The sequence below is a fragment of the Myotis brandtii genome, unplaced genomic scaffold (genome assembly GCF_000412655.1).
Source record: "Myotis brandtii unplaced genomic scaffold, ASM41265v1 scaffold179, whole genome shotgun sequence".
NCBI classification, from domain to species: domain Eukaryota; kingdom Metazoa; phylum Chordata; class Mammalia; order Chiroptera; family Vespertilionidae; genus Myotis; species Myotis brandtii.
The window spans coordinates 1,026,627-1,044,031 of NW_005356635.1; the positions used below are offsets into that span (position 1 = coordinate 1,026,627).

Genomic DNA, 17,405 nt, shown 5'->3' on the forward strand with positions numbered 1-17,405 from the left:
GAAGCTTACCCGAGGCACATGTTGACAATAACGAGGCCGTTTCCAGAATTGGGCATTTTGTCACTCGAGTAAAAATAAAATGTCATGAGTAAAGATTAATCTCTTTATAGTGCAATTCTTAACCTTTTTATATTAATGTCAATATTGGAACAATGTATCTTGGATGTTTTCACTATGTATCTTTGCTACGCAACACCGATGTACATGTTTACATCCGGTTTTAGAATTGCATTATTGATCATGAGTAACGTGAGTAATAATATTACTCGAGTGATGCCCAACTCTGGCCTTTGTGAGAGACAAATATTTGAATTATGCAATTTTTTGTCTCTGTCGATGCATGTCACCCAAAATGAGTTCGCGTGTCACCTCTGACACGTGTGTCATAGGTTCGCCATCACTGCTATAGAACATCTGTACTTCTTTATGGGCCTCTGGAAAATACATATTTTTCTTCTTCTATTTTTGATCTATGATCTCCACAAATTTCAAAAAAAATAAATATGATTAAAATATTCCTAGAAGATTATAAACTTGAGTGTCAGAGTTTATTTTCCTCACCACCAAGACAAGTTCCAAGGCTCCCTTCCCTTGTTAACTTTTACCTTGAAAAAAACAAACAAACAAAATAAAAGTGTAAAGAATTAGAATACCGAAAACCTAACAACACTTTATAAGTTTATATCTTCGAGTTATCCTTGAAAGCTTCTATCACCCATGTCAAAGAACTTTTATTATGAGGGTTATGGAGTCATTTAATGTGTTGGAAGATAAGTTGGCTACTGATTCTCTGTTATCAAGAGGCCCAACGCAACCAAGACTAAAGCAGGATTTCTGCTGCTAGCAACATACGTATAATGCTTTTATTTCTTCATTTTATATGTAACTAATGTAACTGACTGAGATTCAAACATTTCTGGGGATATTTGCCAAGAAATTGGGTGGGAAGGGATTGGAAAAGTGAAACTACCTAACATTTCTTGGTTTTGTTTAAGAATGTGGGAAATTTGTGAGCAAATGCCTAAGTGACAGAGGTGAGAGAGAACGTGTCTCTGGTCTTGAGTCGGAGGCCTGAAGTGAATGGCTGTAGTAAAAACTGAAGGAGCTCTTTTCAACGACTGTCAGACAGTAGAGGTGCCGGCAGCATTGCCAATGAGTCATAAAAGGTATTATGGGCTGAACTATGACCCCTCCCCAAATTCATATGCTAAACTCCTAACCCTCAGTATCTCAGAATGTGACTATTTGGAGATAGGGCCTTTAGAGGTGACTAAATTAAAATGAATTCATTGGGGTGGGCCCTACTCGAATCTGACTGGTGTCCTTATAAGAGGAAATTTAGAGACAGCATGCACAAAGGAAAGACCATGAGAACACAGCAAGATAGTGGCTATTGCCCAGCCTGTGTGGCTCAGTGGTTGAGCTTCCACTCTTGCACCAAAAGGTCACTGGTTTGATTCCTGATCAGGGCACATGCCCGGTTGCAGGCTCGATCCCCAGCAGGGAGTGTGCAGGAGGCAACCGATTGATGTTGTTTCTTTCTCATCAATACTTCTATCTCTTTCTCCCTTCCTCTCTCTAAAAATCAATTAAAAATTATTTTTTAAAAGGATGGCTATCTGCAACTCAAGGAAAGAGGCCTTAGAGAAAACCAAACCTGATGACACCTATCTTAAACTTCTAGCCTACAGAACTTGAGAAAATATATGTTGTTTGGGCCACTCTGTCTGTGGTAGTTTGTTGAGGCAGCCCCAGCAATTCCCCTTAATAAAGGAGGAATTCAGAAGCTTAGAGATTAAGTTGATAGATTGGTTTAAAACATACATAAAAGAGACCTTGGGAGCATTCACACATAAGTGAGAGACCTGAGGCCAGGGATTCCTGAACTGAACAGGCAAAAAGGACAATGCCAAGGACATTTACATTATTTACTCTGAAAGTAATACTTGTAAATATAACTACTAACATATATTAAACTGTGGAGAAACACATATTATAGGGTTTAAAAATATGGACACATGACCCACACTTTTTAGCTTACAATTCAGGTTTTGTTTATGATCCTGGGTAAGTTAGTTAACATTTCTGTGCCTCAGTTTCTTTATCAGTGGAGATAACAAGGCCAATTGCATAGGATTTTTGTAACAATTAAATGAATTGGAATATAGTAATGTATGTGTTAGCTATCATTTTTATTATTATCATTATAAGCAGATACTAGTCAAAGTATTGAATCAATCTTCACAAAAATTCTTAGGTGACTGAAACATGGTGAGGTAAATTTAATTACTTATGACAACACCATCAGTAGTAGTGGACCTAAGATTTGGCCTTAAATATTATGGACCCATAGATTATTATGCTCCATAGGAACAAAATCTTTATGTACAAAGCATCATAAAAATTCTAAATAGACCACTAAACAGAAGGTGTATTTGTGTTTATAAGATTTGCATTAATCCAAGTGACTTATCCAAGTGACAAATTTACAATTTAAAAATATTCATTTATTTTACCACTGCAGTCTGAGAAGTGGAGAATGTTTAGACTGTGTATTGGAACAATGTTTCTCTTTATTCTAATGACATTATCTATTAACTAGAAGCCTGGTGCACAAATTCATGCATGGGTGGGGTCCCGTGGTGGGGACCGATCAGGGGTGGGGCCAGCCGGACCCCAGCAGCAAGCTAACCTACCAGTCAGAGCATCTGCCCCCTGGTGGCCAGTGCACATCATAGTAACTGGTTGACCAGTCGACTGTCTGTCCCCTGGTGGTCAGTGCACATCATAGTGAGTGGTTGAGCGGCCTTAGCATATCATTAATATATTACACTTCGATTGGTTGAATGGATGACCAGACGACCAGACACTTAGCATATTAGGCTTTTATTATATAGGATAAGCAATTAAGGGAAAATTAAATGATAAACAGTTGATTGAGGTAAACAGAAATAAACAGCTTTTAGGATATATTCAGAATGTTTTGCCATATGCATTCTTAAGAAGTAGAAATATCTGAATCCCAGATTGAACAGTACATTTATATATTCAGAATGTTTTGCCATATGCATTTTTAAGTAGAAATATCTGAATCCCAGATTGAACAGTACATTCTAAAAAAAATACTGATTACACTGTTCCCATTACAACTTCTTTACTTCACAAACAAGTTGTTACAATTGATGGAAGAAGGCATGCTATATTTCCTCTGCTATACAGGTGCGTGGATTGAGAAATACCTCCTCATTTTCTCTAAGTACAATATCGTACATGCAGAGTGGTGGTCTGTGAGAGAGAAAGAGAAAGGAATAAAAACTCTTGGTAAAACAACAAAGTTTATTTTCTTCTCATAAATATTAGGATATGTTATGCCTATAACCAACTAGTTCTCCAAATGCTGGGCATTAGAACATGCCTATGTCATGGTTTCCACTCTCTTATTGGGCTATACTGGGATAAAGTAGACACATGGGGCAGGAGGGGAGATTCTGTGTGTTTCCACTTCTCTCTTTGCTGCTTCATTGGAATATTTACAATGTGTGGTAGATATTGTTGGATACTCAAATAATTGAATAACTGAAACCTGAACTCATCTCAGTAGTCAGGCCACCTCTTGCATCATTGATAGTCACTATGGAAGAGTTAGGTTGAACAGCATAGACAAATGTTGCAATATGATTTAATCAATTATTTTTGCCACCCACTAAAATGGAAATAATGTGTAAAGTATTCTATATCTTGGAGAGATTGTGTAGTTGGTATTTGAAGATTTCTGAGAAGTCAAGTAAATCAGGCATCTTGTCTACTTATCTTCTTGCTAATATCTTGAAAACCTTAAAAAAAAGTAATTAACTGGAATAAGACAAGATTGGCAAAGGTTCAGAAAAGTAGCTAAAGAAAAAAATGGTAGCAATAAATACAAATTTTCTGTATCAGCAACAGAACTTAGTCAAGGAAAATGGGGTAATTCAACTTCATAGGTGCTGGTAGTTCACCTTAAATGGTCATTTGCACTTATCTAGTTCAAGAGACACATTGCTCCCAGTCTTCTTCTAGCTTGGTTAAGACATCATTGAATAAAGTTTTAAAATATTCAACAGGTAGGCTAAATTATTCAATTTTTAAATAAACCTATTTTCTATTTCTGCTAATATATTTGAAAATGATAAAATATAGACATTCATATCTAATTGTAAAACCTGATATACAATACTACAGTATTTTACATTTAAAATAATAAATGTATGTTAAAACTTTTTTGTTAACTAGAGGCCCGATGCATGAAATTCATCCAAGAGTAGGCCTTCACAGCCTCGATTCCTCCCTCACAGTTCCGGCAGCTGCCTCGATCCCATGGCTGCAGACCCAGCTTCATCTGAAAGATCATCTGTAAGGTCGTCTAGAAGGACGTCCGGAAGTCATTCCACTATTCAGCCATTTGGTCGATTTGCATATTTCGCTTTTATTATCATAGATAATATAGCAGTAAGTGTAAAATGATAGTATCTTAATCTCATAAGGTTTTTTAGATTTAGCAAAAATATCTCTTTATTACATTACTAGAGGCCCAATGCACGGAATTCTTGCAAGAGTAGGCCTTTCTCCCCCCGGGTGCTGACACCGGCTTCCCTCTGGCACCCAGGACCTGGGCTTCCCTTGCAGCCCCGGCTTCTTCTGGAGGGTCGTCCGGAAGGATGTCTGGTCTAATTAGCAAATTACACTTTTATTATTATAAATTAGAGATCAGAATATAATTGAAAAATCAAGTTTATCCTTTCTCCATTATTAAGAATTAAGTAGAGGAATGACTTTATCATTCCCCCACCCAAATTTATCTATACTTATATCAATTATTTATTCTGCTATATCCCTTATTCACTGAATGTGCCTTCAGTGTTCTGGATCTCCCTCCACCTCATTTCTTTAAAAATTCTCATGTGATTATGTTTTTTTAATGGTTTTAAGACAGAGAGAGAGAGAGAGAGAGAGAGAAACATAAATGTGAGATACAAACAGTGATCTGTTACCTCCAGTATGTGCCCTGATTAGGCTTTGAACCACAACTTAGGTATGTGCCTTGACCAGGAATCAAACCTGAAACCTTTTCTTGTACAAGATGACACTCCAACTAACTGAGCCACCCATCCAGGGCTCCACCTCATTTTTTAACTTGCCATAGTAGGACAACTATGTCATTAAACTTACTAATAGATAAATTACCTCTGCCATTAAGTGATTCTGCTATTCACATATCTATACTTATAAAAGGATAATATGCTAATTAGACCAGACATCTTCCAGACGACCTTCTGGATGTCCTTCTGGACAAAGCCATGGTGGTGGGGCCAAGGCAGAGGTGGTTAGGGGCAATCAGGCCGGCAGGGGAGAGAAGTCAGAGGGATCAGGCCAGCAGGGGAGAGAAGTCAGGGGGATCAGGCCAGCAGGGGAGAGCAGTTAAGAGGATCAGGCTGGCAGGGGAGAGCAAATATGGGGATCAGTCCATCAGGGGAGAGCAGTAAGGGGGATCAAGCCAGCAGGGGAGAGCAGTTATGGGGATCAGGCTAGCAGGGGAGAGTAGTTAGGAGGATCAGGCCGGCAGGCAGGTGAACGGTTAGGAGCCAGCAGTCCTGTATTGTGAGAGGGATGTCTGACTGCTGCAAGGGGTTCCGGATTGGAGAGGGTGCAGGCTGGGATGAGGGAGTCCCCCCCCCCATGCATGAATTTTATGCATCAGGCCTCTAGTTTATAATATAATATTAGAATTACCAAGCATGCAAAGAAGCAAGAAAATGGACCCACATGATGGTCAATCAATTGAAACTAACCCAAAACTAGCACAGATATAAGAATCAGCAGGCAAGGACATTAAAAGAATTATTATAACTGTATTCCATGCATTCAAATAGTTAAGTAGAGACATAAAAGATTAAAAAATCAACCCAAATCCAACTTCTAGAGGTGAAAACTACAATGTCTGATATGAAAAGTACCCTGGATGAGATTCATGCCTGATTAGACATTCTAGAAGAAAAGAATAGTGGTCTTAAAGACATAGCAACAAAATATATTCAAAAGGAAGTAAAAGAGGAATCAAATTTAAAAATTAACAGACCATAGTGAGCTGTGGGATAATTTCAAGCAGCCTAATAAACTTGAAATAGTCGCCAAAGGGAGAGGAGAAAGAAAGGACACAGAAAAATATATTTCAAAAAATAGTTACAAATTTTAATAAAACTTGATGAAATCTATAAGATCATAGACCCAAGAAGGTCAAAAACTCAAAACACATGAGGTATGAATAAAATTACATGTCACATAATCAAACTCTTTAATATCAGTGATGAGAAAAATCTTAAAACTAACCAGAGGGGGGAAAAGAGCATATTTTCTTTATAGGAACAAAGGAAGGATAGTAACAAATTTCTCAATTGGATAAATCCATGGTAGAAGACAGCACAGCAACATCTTTAAAGTCAAAGTAAAAAAAAAAATCTGTCAAACTAGAATTCTATAACCAGGTAAATTATCTTTTAAAAGAAGGCATCAAAAAACTTTTTCAGACAGAAGTCTGAAAAAAAAAAAAATAACAACCAGCATACCCATACTACAAAAAATCTTAAAGGAACTCCTTTAGTCAAAATATAAATTGTACCACATAAAAGTATACATCCACATAAGGTTTAGAAGTACACCAGAAATGATAACAAAGTGAATAAATATATGAGTTTTCCTAATTATTTATAATATTTTAATAGTTTTACTCTTTAAAAATATGATACATTGCATTTGGAATTTTTAGCTCTACTACAAAAAATCTTAAAGGAACTCCTTTAGTTAAAATATAAATTGTACCACATAAAAGTATACATCCACATAAGGTTTAGAAGTACACCAGAAATGATAACAAAGTGAATAAATATATGAGTTTTCCTAATTATTTATAATATTTTAATAGTTTTACTCTTTAAAAATATGATACATTGCATTTGGAATTTTTAGCATATGTACAAGTAAAATGTATGCCAACAACAAAACAAAAGCTAGAATGAAAAAAGTGGAATTATATTATATACAGTTTTTATGTTATATGGTAAGTGGTAACATTCACTTAAAGGTAGACTGCAATAAACTAAAGATTATAATAGAAATCCCCCCAAAAAACCTCTAAAATAAATTTTAAAGAGTTATAGATAATAAACCCACAAAAGAGAAAATGAAAGCGTAAGACTACTCAATGTACACAAAAGAAGGCAGACAATGAGAAAAATGGAAACAAAGAACAGATAGAAAAAATATGAAGCAAAATAGCAAGATGATAAATTGAAACCCAACCACATAACAATCATATTACGTTAAGAGATGTAAATACCCTTAATAAAGTGGCAGAGGTCATAACATAATTTGTCATTAGAGAAATGCAAATTAAAAACACAAAGAGATATCTTAATACCTATTAGAATAGTGAAGACAGAAACAAAACAAACAATAAATTTGACAAAAGTATAGTATTGGGTGCAGGAGAACAGTGGAATTCTGACAAAGGTCAGTGGGAATGCAAAATGTACTATCACTTAAAAAACAGCCTGGCAATTTCTTATAAAGTTAAACATATACTTACAATATGACCCAGCAATCTCACTGATATATATTTATTCAGCAGAAATAAAAACTTATATTAACATAAAAATATGCATGCAAATACTTATGTTGGATTTATTCAGAGACAAATATCAAAAACTGTGAACAAATCATATGCCCTCCAACTGGTGAATGGATAAATGAACTCTGGCATATCCATACATAAAGTACTATTCATCCAAAATTTTCATTGATATCAGAAATAATATGGGTACATTTTAAATGTATGAAGCTAAGTGAAAGAAGCCATACTTAAAAGGCTACAACTATATGATTCCATTTATATAATGTCTTGAAAAAGGCAAAACCAGGTACAGGGATTGCCAGGGAGTAGGAGTGGAGAATGAGGTTGAAAAAAAGAAACAGCACAAGGCAGTTTCTGTGAATGATGGAAATGCTCTGGATCTGGATGGTGGTGGTTGGTTATATGACTCAATGAATTTATCAAACTCATGGAACTCTATGCCTAAAAGAGTACGCTTTACTGTTAAGTTTCTAAAGGTAACTTTAGTCCAACTTTTCTCAGGAAGTTATACCAGGTCCCTCCACTGTGAATATCCTTCTCAGTCCCTACATTCGAAGGCACTGCTCTCCTGGAAAAACCTAGAAGAGAACTATGTTGCAGTCTCTATCACAGTCTGTTGCAGAGAGATAATTACTGGTTGAGTGCTTAACAGTTTAATCTGTACCATAAGGCATTGCATTTTTATTACACATGTTCCCAATAATTTAGCAGTGCTAATTCTCATTAATTGCACATTATCTGTTTGGACAGATCTAAATAGGAAAAGCAACTAAATTGTTATGACAATTATCTAGGTAATTAAACTTAAAGCGTACATTTTGTCTAAGCATCTGTTAGCATCTCCAGCCAGCAGGAAATAGTAAGAGTTTTGCTAAACACTACAATGTATTTTAGTTTTTTTCCCCCTGGGTAGAAAATAATTGTACTTATATTTTATAAATTTAGTAAATATTCATAGTCTATTAAAATTACAATGCATGCTACCTTTTTCTCTGTGGCATATCCCTATGACTTCACCCTAATGAATGAGTTATATATAATGTCTCTACATAACCCATAATTAAGAAGATAATGAGTCAAATATAACAGTGGTCACATCTGTCTGCCTTTCCTTTCCCTTATAATAAGTCACTTAAAAAAGATAAGTGCTTAGAGAAAGCAATAGCTGTCTATTAACTCACCAACTTCTGTATCAAAAAGAAAGCATCATGAATTGAGGGGGAAGATTTGAAAAGGTTCTCCCGCTGTAACCGGTTTGCCTCAGTGGATGGAGCGTTGGCCTGCAGACTGAAGGGTCCCAGGTTCGATTCCGGTCAAGGGCATGTACCTTGGTTGCGGGCGCATCCCCAGTAGGAGGTGTGCAGGAGGCAGCTGATCAATGTTTCTCTCTCATCGATGTTTCTAACTCTCTATCTCTCTCCCTTCCTTTCTGTAAAAAATCAATGATATATTTAAAAAAAAATGAAAAGGTTCTCCCACCTTGATATTTCTTTTATGAATATAAAACAAGGAAAGTGTTCAAAGTACAGAGAGTTATCTATGCATAGCCAGTGTTTCTGATAAGCAAACATTGAGAAAAAATAAAGTATCTATACTAATAAAAGTGTAATATGCTAATTAGACCAAACAACCTTCTGGATGTCATTCCGGACAAAGCCACGGTGGCAGAGGCCGAAGCAGAGGCAGTTAGGGGTGATCAGGCCAGCAGGGGAGCAGTTAGGGATGATCAGGCTGGCAGGGGAGCAGTTAGGAGGCAATCAGCCTGGCAGGGGAGAAGTTAGGGGCGATCAGGCTGGCAGGCAGAGGCAATATATATTTTAAAAAAAATGAAAAGGTTCTCCCACCTTGATATTTCTTTTATGAATATAAAACAAGGAAAGTGTTCAAAGTACAGAGAGTTGTCTATGCATAGCCAGTGTTTCTGATAAGCAAACATTGAGAAAAAATAAAGTATCTATACTAATAAAAGTGTAATATGCTAATTAGACCAAACAACCTTCTGGATGTCATTCCGGACAAAGCCACGGTGGCAGAGGCCGAAGCAGAGGCAGTTAGGGGTGATCAGGCCAGCAGGGGAGCAGTTAGGGATGATCAGGCTGGCAGGGGAGCAGTTAGGAGGCAATCAGCCTGGCAGGGGAGAAGTTAGGGGCGATCAGGCTGGCAGGCAGAGGCAGTTAGGGGCCATCAGGCAGGCAGGGGAGTAGTTAGAGGCATAGGCTGGCAGGCAGAGGGGTTAGAGGCAATCAGGCAGGCAAGCAAGCGGTTAGGAGCCAGCAGTCCTGGATTGTGAGAGGGATGTCCCAAATTGGAGAGGGTGCAGGCTGGGCTGAGGGACACACACCCCCTCCATGCACAAATTTTGTGCACCGGGCTTCTAGTCCAACAATAAAGGAAAAACTAAGTTGAATATTCCACAAAAGATGGCAGCAGTTTACTTATAGTTAGAAAGAGAAAATTGCTTATAACCATATCTACAATGTTGCAAAGCTTCAGGGACATTATGGTCATATTGTTATCTATATGACAGTGACCCTGAAGCTACTGCAATGAATAAGCTTCACGATTCTACAAAGATTTAAATAATGACAAGAGTATCCAGTTCTAGCATTTGCCTAGATACACATGGATGGATTACCTTTGGTTCCTTTCACTGTTCACATGTATAGAACTAAATGTATCTTTCTCATTAAAGCTTCTATGTTGTTTTATGTAGAGATTCTAGCTAAATGTCTGGTGTCTGGCCAAGATTTACATTATATGCTTCTTCTACACTATGGAGTTATCTTTTTTGTTTCTCTTTCCATTTATGATATACTACTATAGGAAGAAGACTTTATTCCTGGAAAAAACAGAAACAGAGAATGATAACTATAGACTCTAACTTCACTCTTCATACTCACCTTTCTTTTTATTTATGGATATTTTTAATTATTAAATTTGTTGGGATGGCATTGTTTAACAGGGTCATATAGGTTTAAAGTGTACTTTTTTTTAATAAAATATCAGTATACTGCACTGTGTCCCCACCACCCAAAGTCAAACCATCTTCTGTCACCTTATATTAGGCATACTCACATTTCTTATGCTCACAGAAGTATTAATGGGGGAGAATAGGAAAATATGATGGTGCAACAACCCTGGCTTCTTTAAACCTAGTTTTTGGGGATTATAAAAATACAGTTGTTCTTGAACAATGCAGGGGTTAGGAGTACAGATCCCCTGAGCAGTCAAAAATCTGTTTAACTTTTTTAAAAAAAATGTTGATTTTTAGAGAGAGGGGAAGGATAAGGGAGAGAGAGAGGAAAACATTGATCAGCTGCCTACTGCACACCCCAACCAGGGATCAATCCTGCAACCAGGAATGGAACCGGCAATCTCTGGGCACATGGCTCCATGCTCAAACACCGAGCCACACCCACTGGGCTGTGTTTAACTTTTGACCCTCCTAAAACTTGACTACTAAAAGCATACTATTGACCAGAAGCCTTACTAATAGATAATGTGAACAGTCAATTAACACATATTTTGTATGTTATATGTTTTATATACTGTATTCTTACAATAAAGTAAGCTACAAAAAATAAAATATTAGAAAAATCACAAGGAAGAGAAGCTATTTACATATATATGCATTCATGACATACTTAACTTTTAATTTTTTTATTTCTAAGCTATGTGGTTCATCTGCAGTTTTTCAAATTGTCACAAATCTTCAAAAATTTTTCCAGTGTATTTATTTTTAAAATAGTACCCATATATAAGTGGACCCATGCCATTCAACCCTTTAGCCCTTCAAACATGACCCTATAACCCCCTCCAATATACTTTGTCATGGAATGATGTTGCTAATATTCTTAAGAATATTCATATATTTTTATATTTTTGTAAGTATTTAAATCAAAGGAAAAGGACAGTAAAATTATCCCAAGATTTTTTCCATTATAATTACTTATCTTACTTATTGACTTTTGAATGACAAATAATCTTATACCAAAAGTTACAAAATAACTTATATTTCAAATAATTTTCCCAACTCTCCTCTACTGATATGAATGTCAACTAAATGAATATTTTTATTATTGATTATTCAAAAATTCTTACTAAGTTCAACATTCATAGAAAGGCATTTAGGAATTCAAATATATCAACACAGAAATATACAGAGACATAAAGTTGAAGTGCTGCAGTCAGCTAAAGAGGAGAGATTTCTAGCAATCCAAAAACCTGTCTTGGTTGATGCACAGCATTAGAACAATTCATATATTCATACTTGCAGTTGATCAACTCATTAAAGATCTCTCAGTAGTTCTGAGTGCTTCACATGGGTGTTTTTCTGGAAATACGGATTCTGCCATGGCGAACATGTGCATCCACACCAGGTGGACAAGGATAGTGGGAAGACCTCTTTGGTTGTGAGGACATGAAACCAAGAAGAACATATTAAATGATCTTAGAAAAATACCGATAGTCTCTTGTCTTTAAAAAATGGTACCCGCACAGTAATGATGGTGTCACAATTTTTGGAATGAAGATATTTGTGATATTTCTGACAAGCCAAGACAGGTGACTATAAAATTAGAGTGTAAAGTCAGATTCGCCTCATGCTGTTATTGTGCACATGCTAGAGTCTCACTCCTGTCAGCATATTCTTGGGGTTGAATCTCCAGCAAACTGTAGAATCTTAGATACAGAAGATGAAAATTGACATTTTTCTCTTCTCAAATAAAAAGTTATAAAGTTAGGCAAAAGAAAAGATCATTGAAAATCATGATCATTTACATCTCATGTAACCATGTCTTATTATAGAGTTTTTAGCCATTGGACCTCATCTAAAAGATTGTATTTAAGAACTCTAAACCACTCTAAATACATATGCAATTATAAGAAATTATTGATAGCCCTAGCCGGTTTGGCTCAGTGGATAGAGTGTCGGCCTGCGGACTCAAGGGTCACAGGTTCGATTCCGGTCAAGGGCATGTACCTTGGTTGTGGGCACATCCCCAGTGGGGAGTGTGCAGGAGGCAGCTGATCGATGTTTCTCTCTCATCGATGTTTCTAACTCTCTATCCCTCTCCCTTCCTCTCTGTAAAAAATCAATAAAATATATTTTTTTTAAAAAAAGAAAGTATTGATAAACTTCTAAGGCAGACATTTGGCTTACTTTTTTCATTTTTGTTATGTCTTATGAGATAATTGTGTGTGTTTTCCCTCACTTGGATAATGCAATTCCAATGAATCTCATCCAAATAAAAAAAAAAAAAACAAAAAGAACAGAATTCATTTTACACCTTTCAGATACATCTTGAAATACACAATAAACCGATATTTGAGTACAGGAATTCTTAACCATTTTTTAGCAAGCCAATATGTTCAAATTTAAAAGATGACCTATTTAAATAGAATTTGAATGTTCTTACCTTTCTGGATATGTAAGTGATTTTAACATGAGACGCTGGATGCTATATTGGCATGTGCAACATTGCTGATTAGAGTCCTGATAATATACCAAACCAATGCTTGAAATATTTACAACATCATTTAAAAACTGAGCAAGAATCTTGGCTTCTTGAAGTTTATAAAATGATTTATTCTTCCTAAACAGAAAAATTTATATACTCAGCGTATTAGTAATTTGAAATATAATTTCACTCTAAAATCAATATAATATTAACAATGCAGGATAGAAAAAGGCCAATTTTTTAGGACAAGGCCAAACAATAAGTGTTTGTTAAAGTATTTATTAAAATAATTTATACAGTAATTTAAAACAAAATAATAACAACATTTACATCCCCATACACAACATTTGGAAATACTTTTTTGGGGTAAATTGGGAAATTTTATCTTTCTGACTAGATGGTTAGATTGTTCATTTGTCTGAAATTAGAGAAGTCATCTTATGCTTCTTTTTATAGACCCCTGAACAGCTATCATGGAGTGGATATTCAAATAATAATCCTTTGTTGTTCTCTGCTACTTTATCAAATATTTGTAAATAATTCTAAAAGCCTGATATTCAAAAGGAAAATAAATTTAGTATTTAATAAGTACAATTTCCTGAGCATTTATAATGTACCCAGAACATTAATCTAAAGGACACCTTCCCCAATACCTACCTCTCATTAAAAAAAAAAAAAAACCATTAAATTTACAAATTTCCTCACCATTTTAAATTGCACCACTGCCTATTGCCCAAACCAGACAACTAGGGTTCATTTTTGATATTATCTTCTTTTTCAATCCCTCCATCAAATCTATCACAAATTCCTACTAACTTTACCTGTGAAATCTCTTGAATCTGCTTTGAATTCATCCTCATTTCTCCACCTCCACTACAAATCCTCTATCTCAAGACTGTTTCTTGCCCATATTTTTGTAACAGTACCCTGTCTTTCCTGCTTCCAATCCATGGTAGTCAAGCTGTTTTTACAAAATAAAAATCCAATCCTGACCCAACCAGATTGCCTCAGTTAAAACACATGAGTGATTTTCATTTTCCCAGTGAATAAAATATAAATCCTGAAACATGTCCTACAAATCTAGTTCCTACAAAACCTAGGTGCTCTCTCTCTACCTCTCTCCCTGACTCCATTTGCAGACATAATGCACTTCCTTCAGCCCCTGAAATGGCCTATGATCCCTCCTGCTTCAAGATCTTTGTCTGTATCAGTCTCTGCCTGGAATACAGCAAAGCCGACTAACTCTAGTTCATCATTTCATTCTTAACCAATAAATGTAAAATACCCTTAAAGAAACTTTTAGTGGCCCCACTAAATAATCCTCATCCCCAATTTTATGTTTCCTTACACATTATAATGTTCCTTAAGACATTTTGAATGAATAGATTATATTAACATATTTTATTAATTATTTCATTATATTTATAGCCTTCATTAGGCTGTAAGCTTAATGAGGGTAGGACCATATCTATTTTTCTCATCACAGCACTAGAGGCCCAGTGCATGAAATTTGTGCATGCAGGGGAGTCTCTCAGCGTGGCCTGCACCCTCTTGCAGTCTGGGAGCACTCAGGGGGTGTCCCACTGATGGCTTAGGCCGGCTTCTCGCCACTGCACTCACCAGCTGTGAGCTCAGCTTCTGGATGAGCAGCACTCCCCCTGTGGGAGCGCACTGACCACCAGGGGGCAGCTCCTGCATTGAGCATCTGCCCCCTCATGGTCAGTGCACGTCATAGTCACTGGTTGTTCCGCTGTTGGACCAAAACCGGCTCTCTGACATCCCCTGAGGGGTTCCAGATTGCGAGAGGGTGCAGGCTAGGCTGAGGGATCCCACTGGTGCACAATTGGGGCTGGGGAGGGACGCAGGAGGTAGGCCAGCTGGGAAGGGACTGCAGGAGGGCTCCAGGGTGTGTCCGGCCCATCTCACTCAGTTCTGATCTGCCAGACTCCAACAGCAAGCTAATCTACTGGCTGGAGCATCTGCCCCGTGGTGGTCAGTGCATGTCATAGCAAGCGGTTGAGCAGCCTTAGCATATTATTAGCATATTACGCTTTGATTGGTTGAACGGCCAACCGAATGACCGGACACTTAGCAAATTAGGCTTTTATTATGTAGGATCCTCAGCATTTAGCACAGTGCCTACATCCATGTGGATATTCATTAAAATTCTTTGAATAGAAAAATGATGAACATCATTTTATTTGTACTATATATTTGTAAAGTCTATCTGTTGTACTAGACAAGTTATGCAAAAAAATTCTAATTTGCCCAAAATTTTACCCCCAATTTTTAGTGCAGTTCCTGTCCTATAGAAGCTCTCAAGAATTTTTATTGATTAAATTGACTCCTTTCCATACATCTCCTAGCTCAGTGAATGGCACCATAATTTAAATAGTCATAAAGATTAAAACTTGAAGTCACTCTAGATTGGTTTATTTCCTTCATTTTCACATGTTTAATCATAAAAATAGATCTATTTAAATCCTAAAAACCCATTTCCATTTACTGGGTTTATGCCCCCATCATATCAATTATTACAATAGTCACCTCTCTGATATTGTTCCACTCTAATTGCCCCATTACTCATCCAGTGGGTATTGTTCCAACCTGAATATCCATTATTACTATCCCCTGTTTAAAATCCTATATTGGCATAATAATATATTTAATGTATGTGATTTTTTAAAAATATGTTTTTATTGATTTCAAAGAGAGGAAGGGAGAGGAAGAGAGAGATAGAGACATCAATGATGAGAGAGAATCATTGATCAACTGCCTCCTGCATGCACCTTACTAGAGCTGTAGCCCACAATCCAGGCATATGCCCTGACCAGAAATCCAACCATGACTTCCCGGTTCATAGGTTGATGGTTAACCACTGAACCACATTGGCTGGGCTAATGTATGTGATTATAATAACATAGAGAAATGATCACACAATAATGCTTATATAAAAATCAGGATGCAGAACACATTTGCAATAAAATCGTAATTTTGCTAAATAAAAACATGTGTGTGCACAAGGGTATGTATAAGAAGATATAAGAGGAAAAAGAGGAGGTAAAGAAGGAAAGGTGTAGAATTTGACTATACCAGTAAACCAAATGTAAATCTAAATATCCCTAGGTGATATAATTATAGATGATTCTAATTTGCTACTATATAATAGGACATGCTTTTTACAGCAAGAAAATATTTCTATTTTAATTTTTAGAAATAAAAATCGAATTTTTAGAAATAAAAAATATTTCTATTTTTTATTTCTCAAAGGAGAAATAAAAGATCATGTAGAAGTCTCTTACTTTCCTGGAATCTAAAACAGTTTAAATCCCAAAGCATGACTAAATTTATTAGCAAATAATTGTTAATAAAAACATAAATTAATTGGCCAGGTTTAGATGGACAGATTTACCATAGGTAAGTGTTCAACATTTTATATTCTGTTATTTTAAAATGCACGAATTCAAGTATTTGAGTAAAACACATTAATATTTCATGGTGTTCTGCACAGAACATGATGTTTTAAAGGTAATCAAGACTCACAATTTATTTGACTTCTGAACAAGTGTGAAACAACTGCTCTAGGACTATAGTCTGTGTGCTATTATTGAAATTAGGAACATTCCTATCTCCATGCCTTTGAAAGCACCCTGCATAGAAAACCCACACTATTTAGATTATCTTCCAAATTGGATGCTCAAAAAAAACCAAACATTTAATTTATGAATAAAAATAATATTAAATTATACTTACTTATAGAGCCATGGTTCTTCAACCCTTCCAAGCTGGTTTAATAATTTAAATGTAATATAGCCATCCATCATTGTGTTATCTACAATTACACTGAGAACAAAATAATAGGCTACAAAACAAAAATACAAAATATAGTTCACATTTTTTAAATAAATTGTTTTGGCACATACACAGATACACATGTATATATATAAACACATAAGAACATATTATATATGTAAATAATGTCAAGAGGCACTTATTTGGTATATGGATAATATATTTTACTTCTTATCAATTTTTAACTATTCATGAAAATAAGAAATGACAAAGCCTGCCAGACATCATGGGTATGGTAAAGAGGTGAACAAATAATTAGTGAATACTAACTCTTCTGCAAACCAAAAGTTTTCAGAATTTAGGTCAATTAAACTATTTTTAAAAATATATTACCTATTGCCCTGACTGGTTTGGCTCAGTGGATAGAGCGTCAGCCTGCGGACTGAAAGGTCCCAGGTTCGATTCTGGTCAAGGGCATGTACCTTGGTTGC

General features: G+C 36.0%; 1 protein-coding gene across 1 annotated transcript in view; it reads right to left on the reverse strand.

Annotated features, from left to right (window-relative positions):
- Positions 1 to 3,197: 3,197 nt before the first annotated feature.
- The window catches only part of LIPI (lipase, member I), a 98,839-nt gene continuing 84,631 nt past the window's right edge, over positions 3,198 to 17,405 (reverse strand). Inside the window, exons 9-11 of the mRNA XM_005863490.1 lie at positions 16,876 to 16,984; positions 13,081 to 13,257; positions 3,198 to 3,285 (exon numbers count right to left, since the gene is read on the reverse strand). Coding sequence (XP_005863552.1) covers positions 3,198 to 3,285; positions 13,081 to 13,257; positions 16,876 to 16,984 — 374 coding nt within the window. The remainder of the gene's footprint in view (positions 3,286 to 13,080; positions 13,258 to 16,875; positions 16,985 to 17,405) is intronic.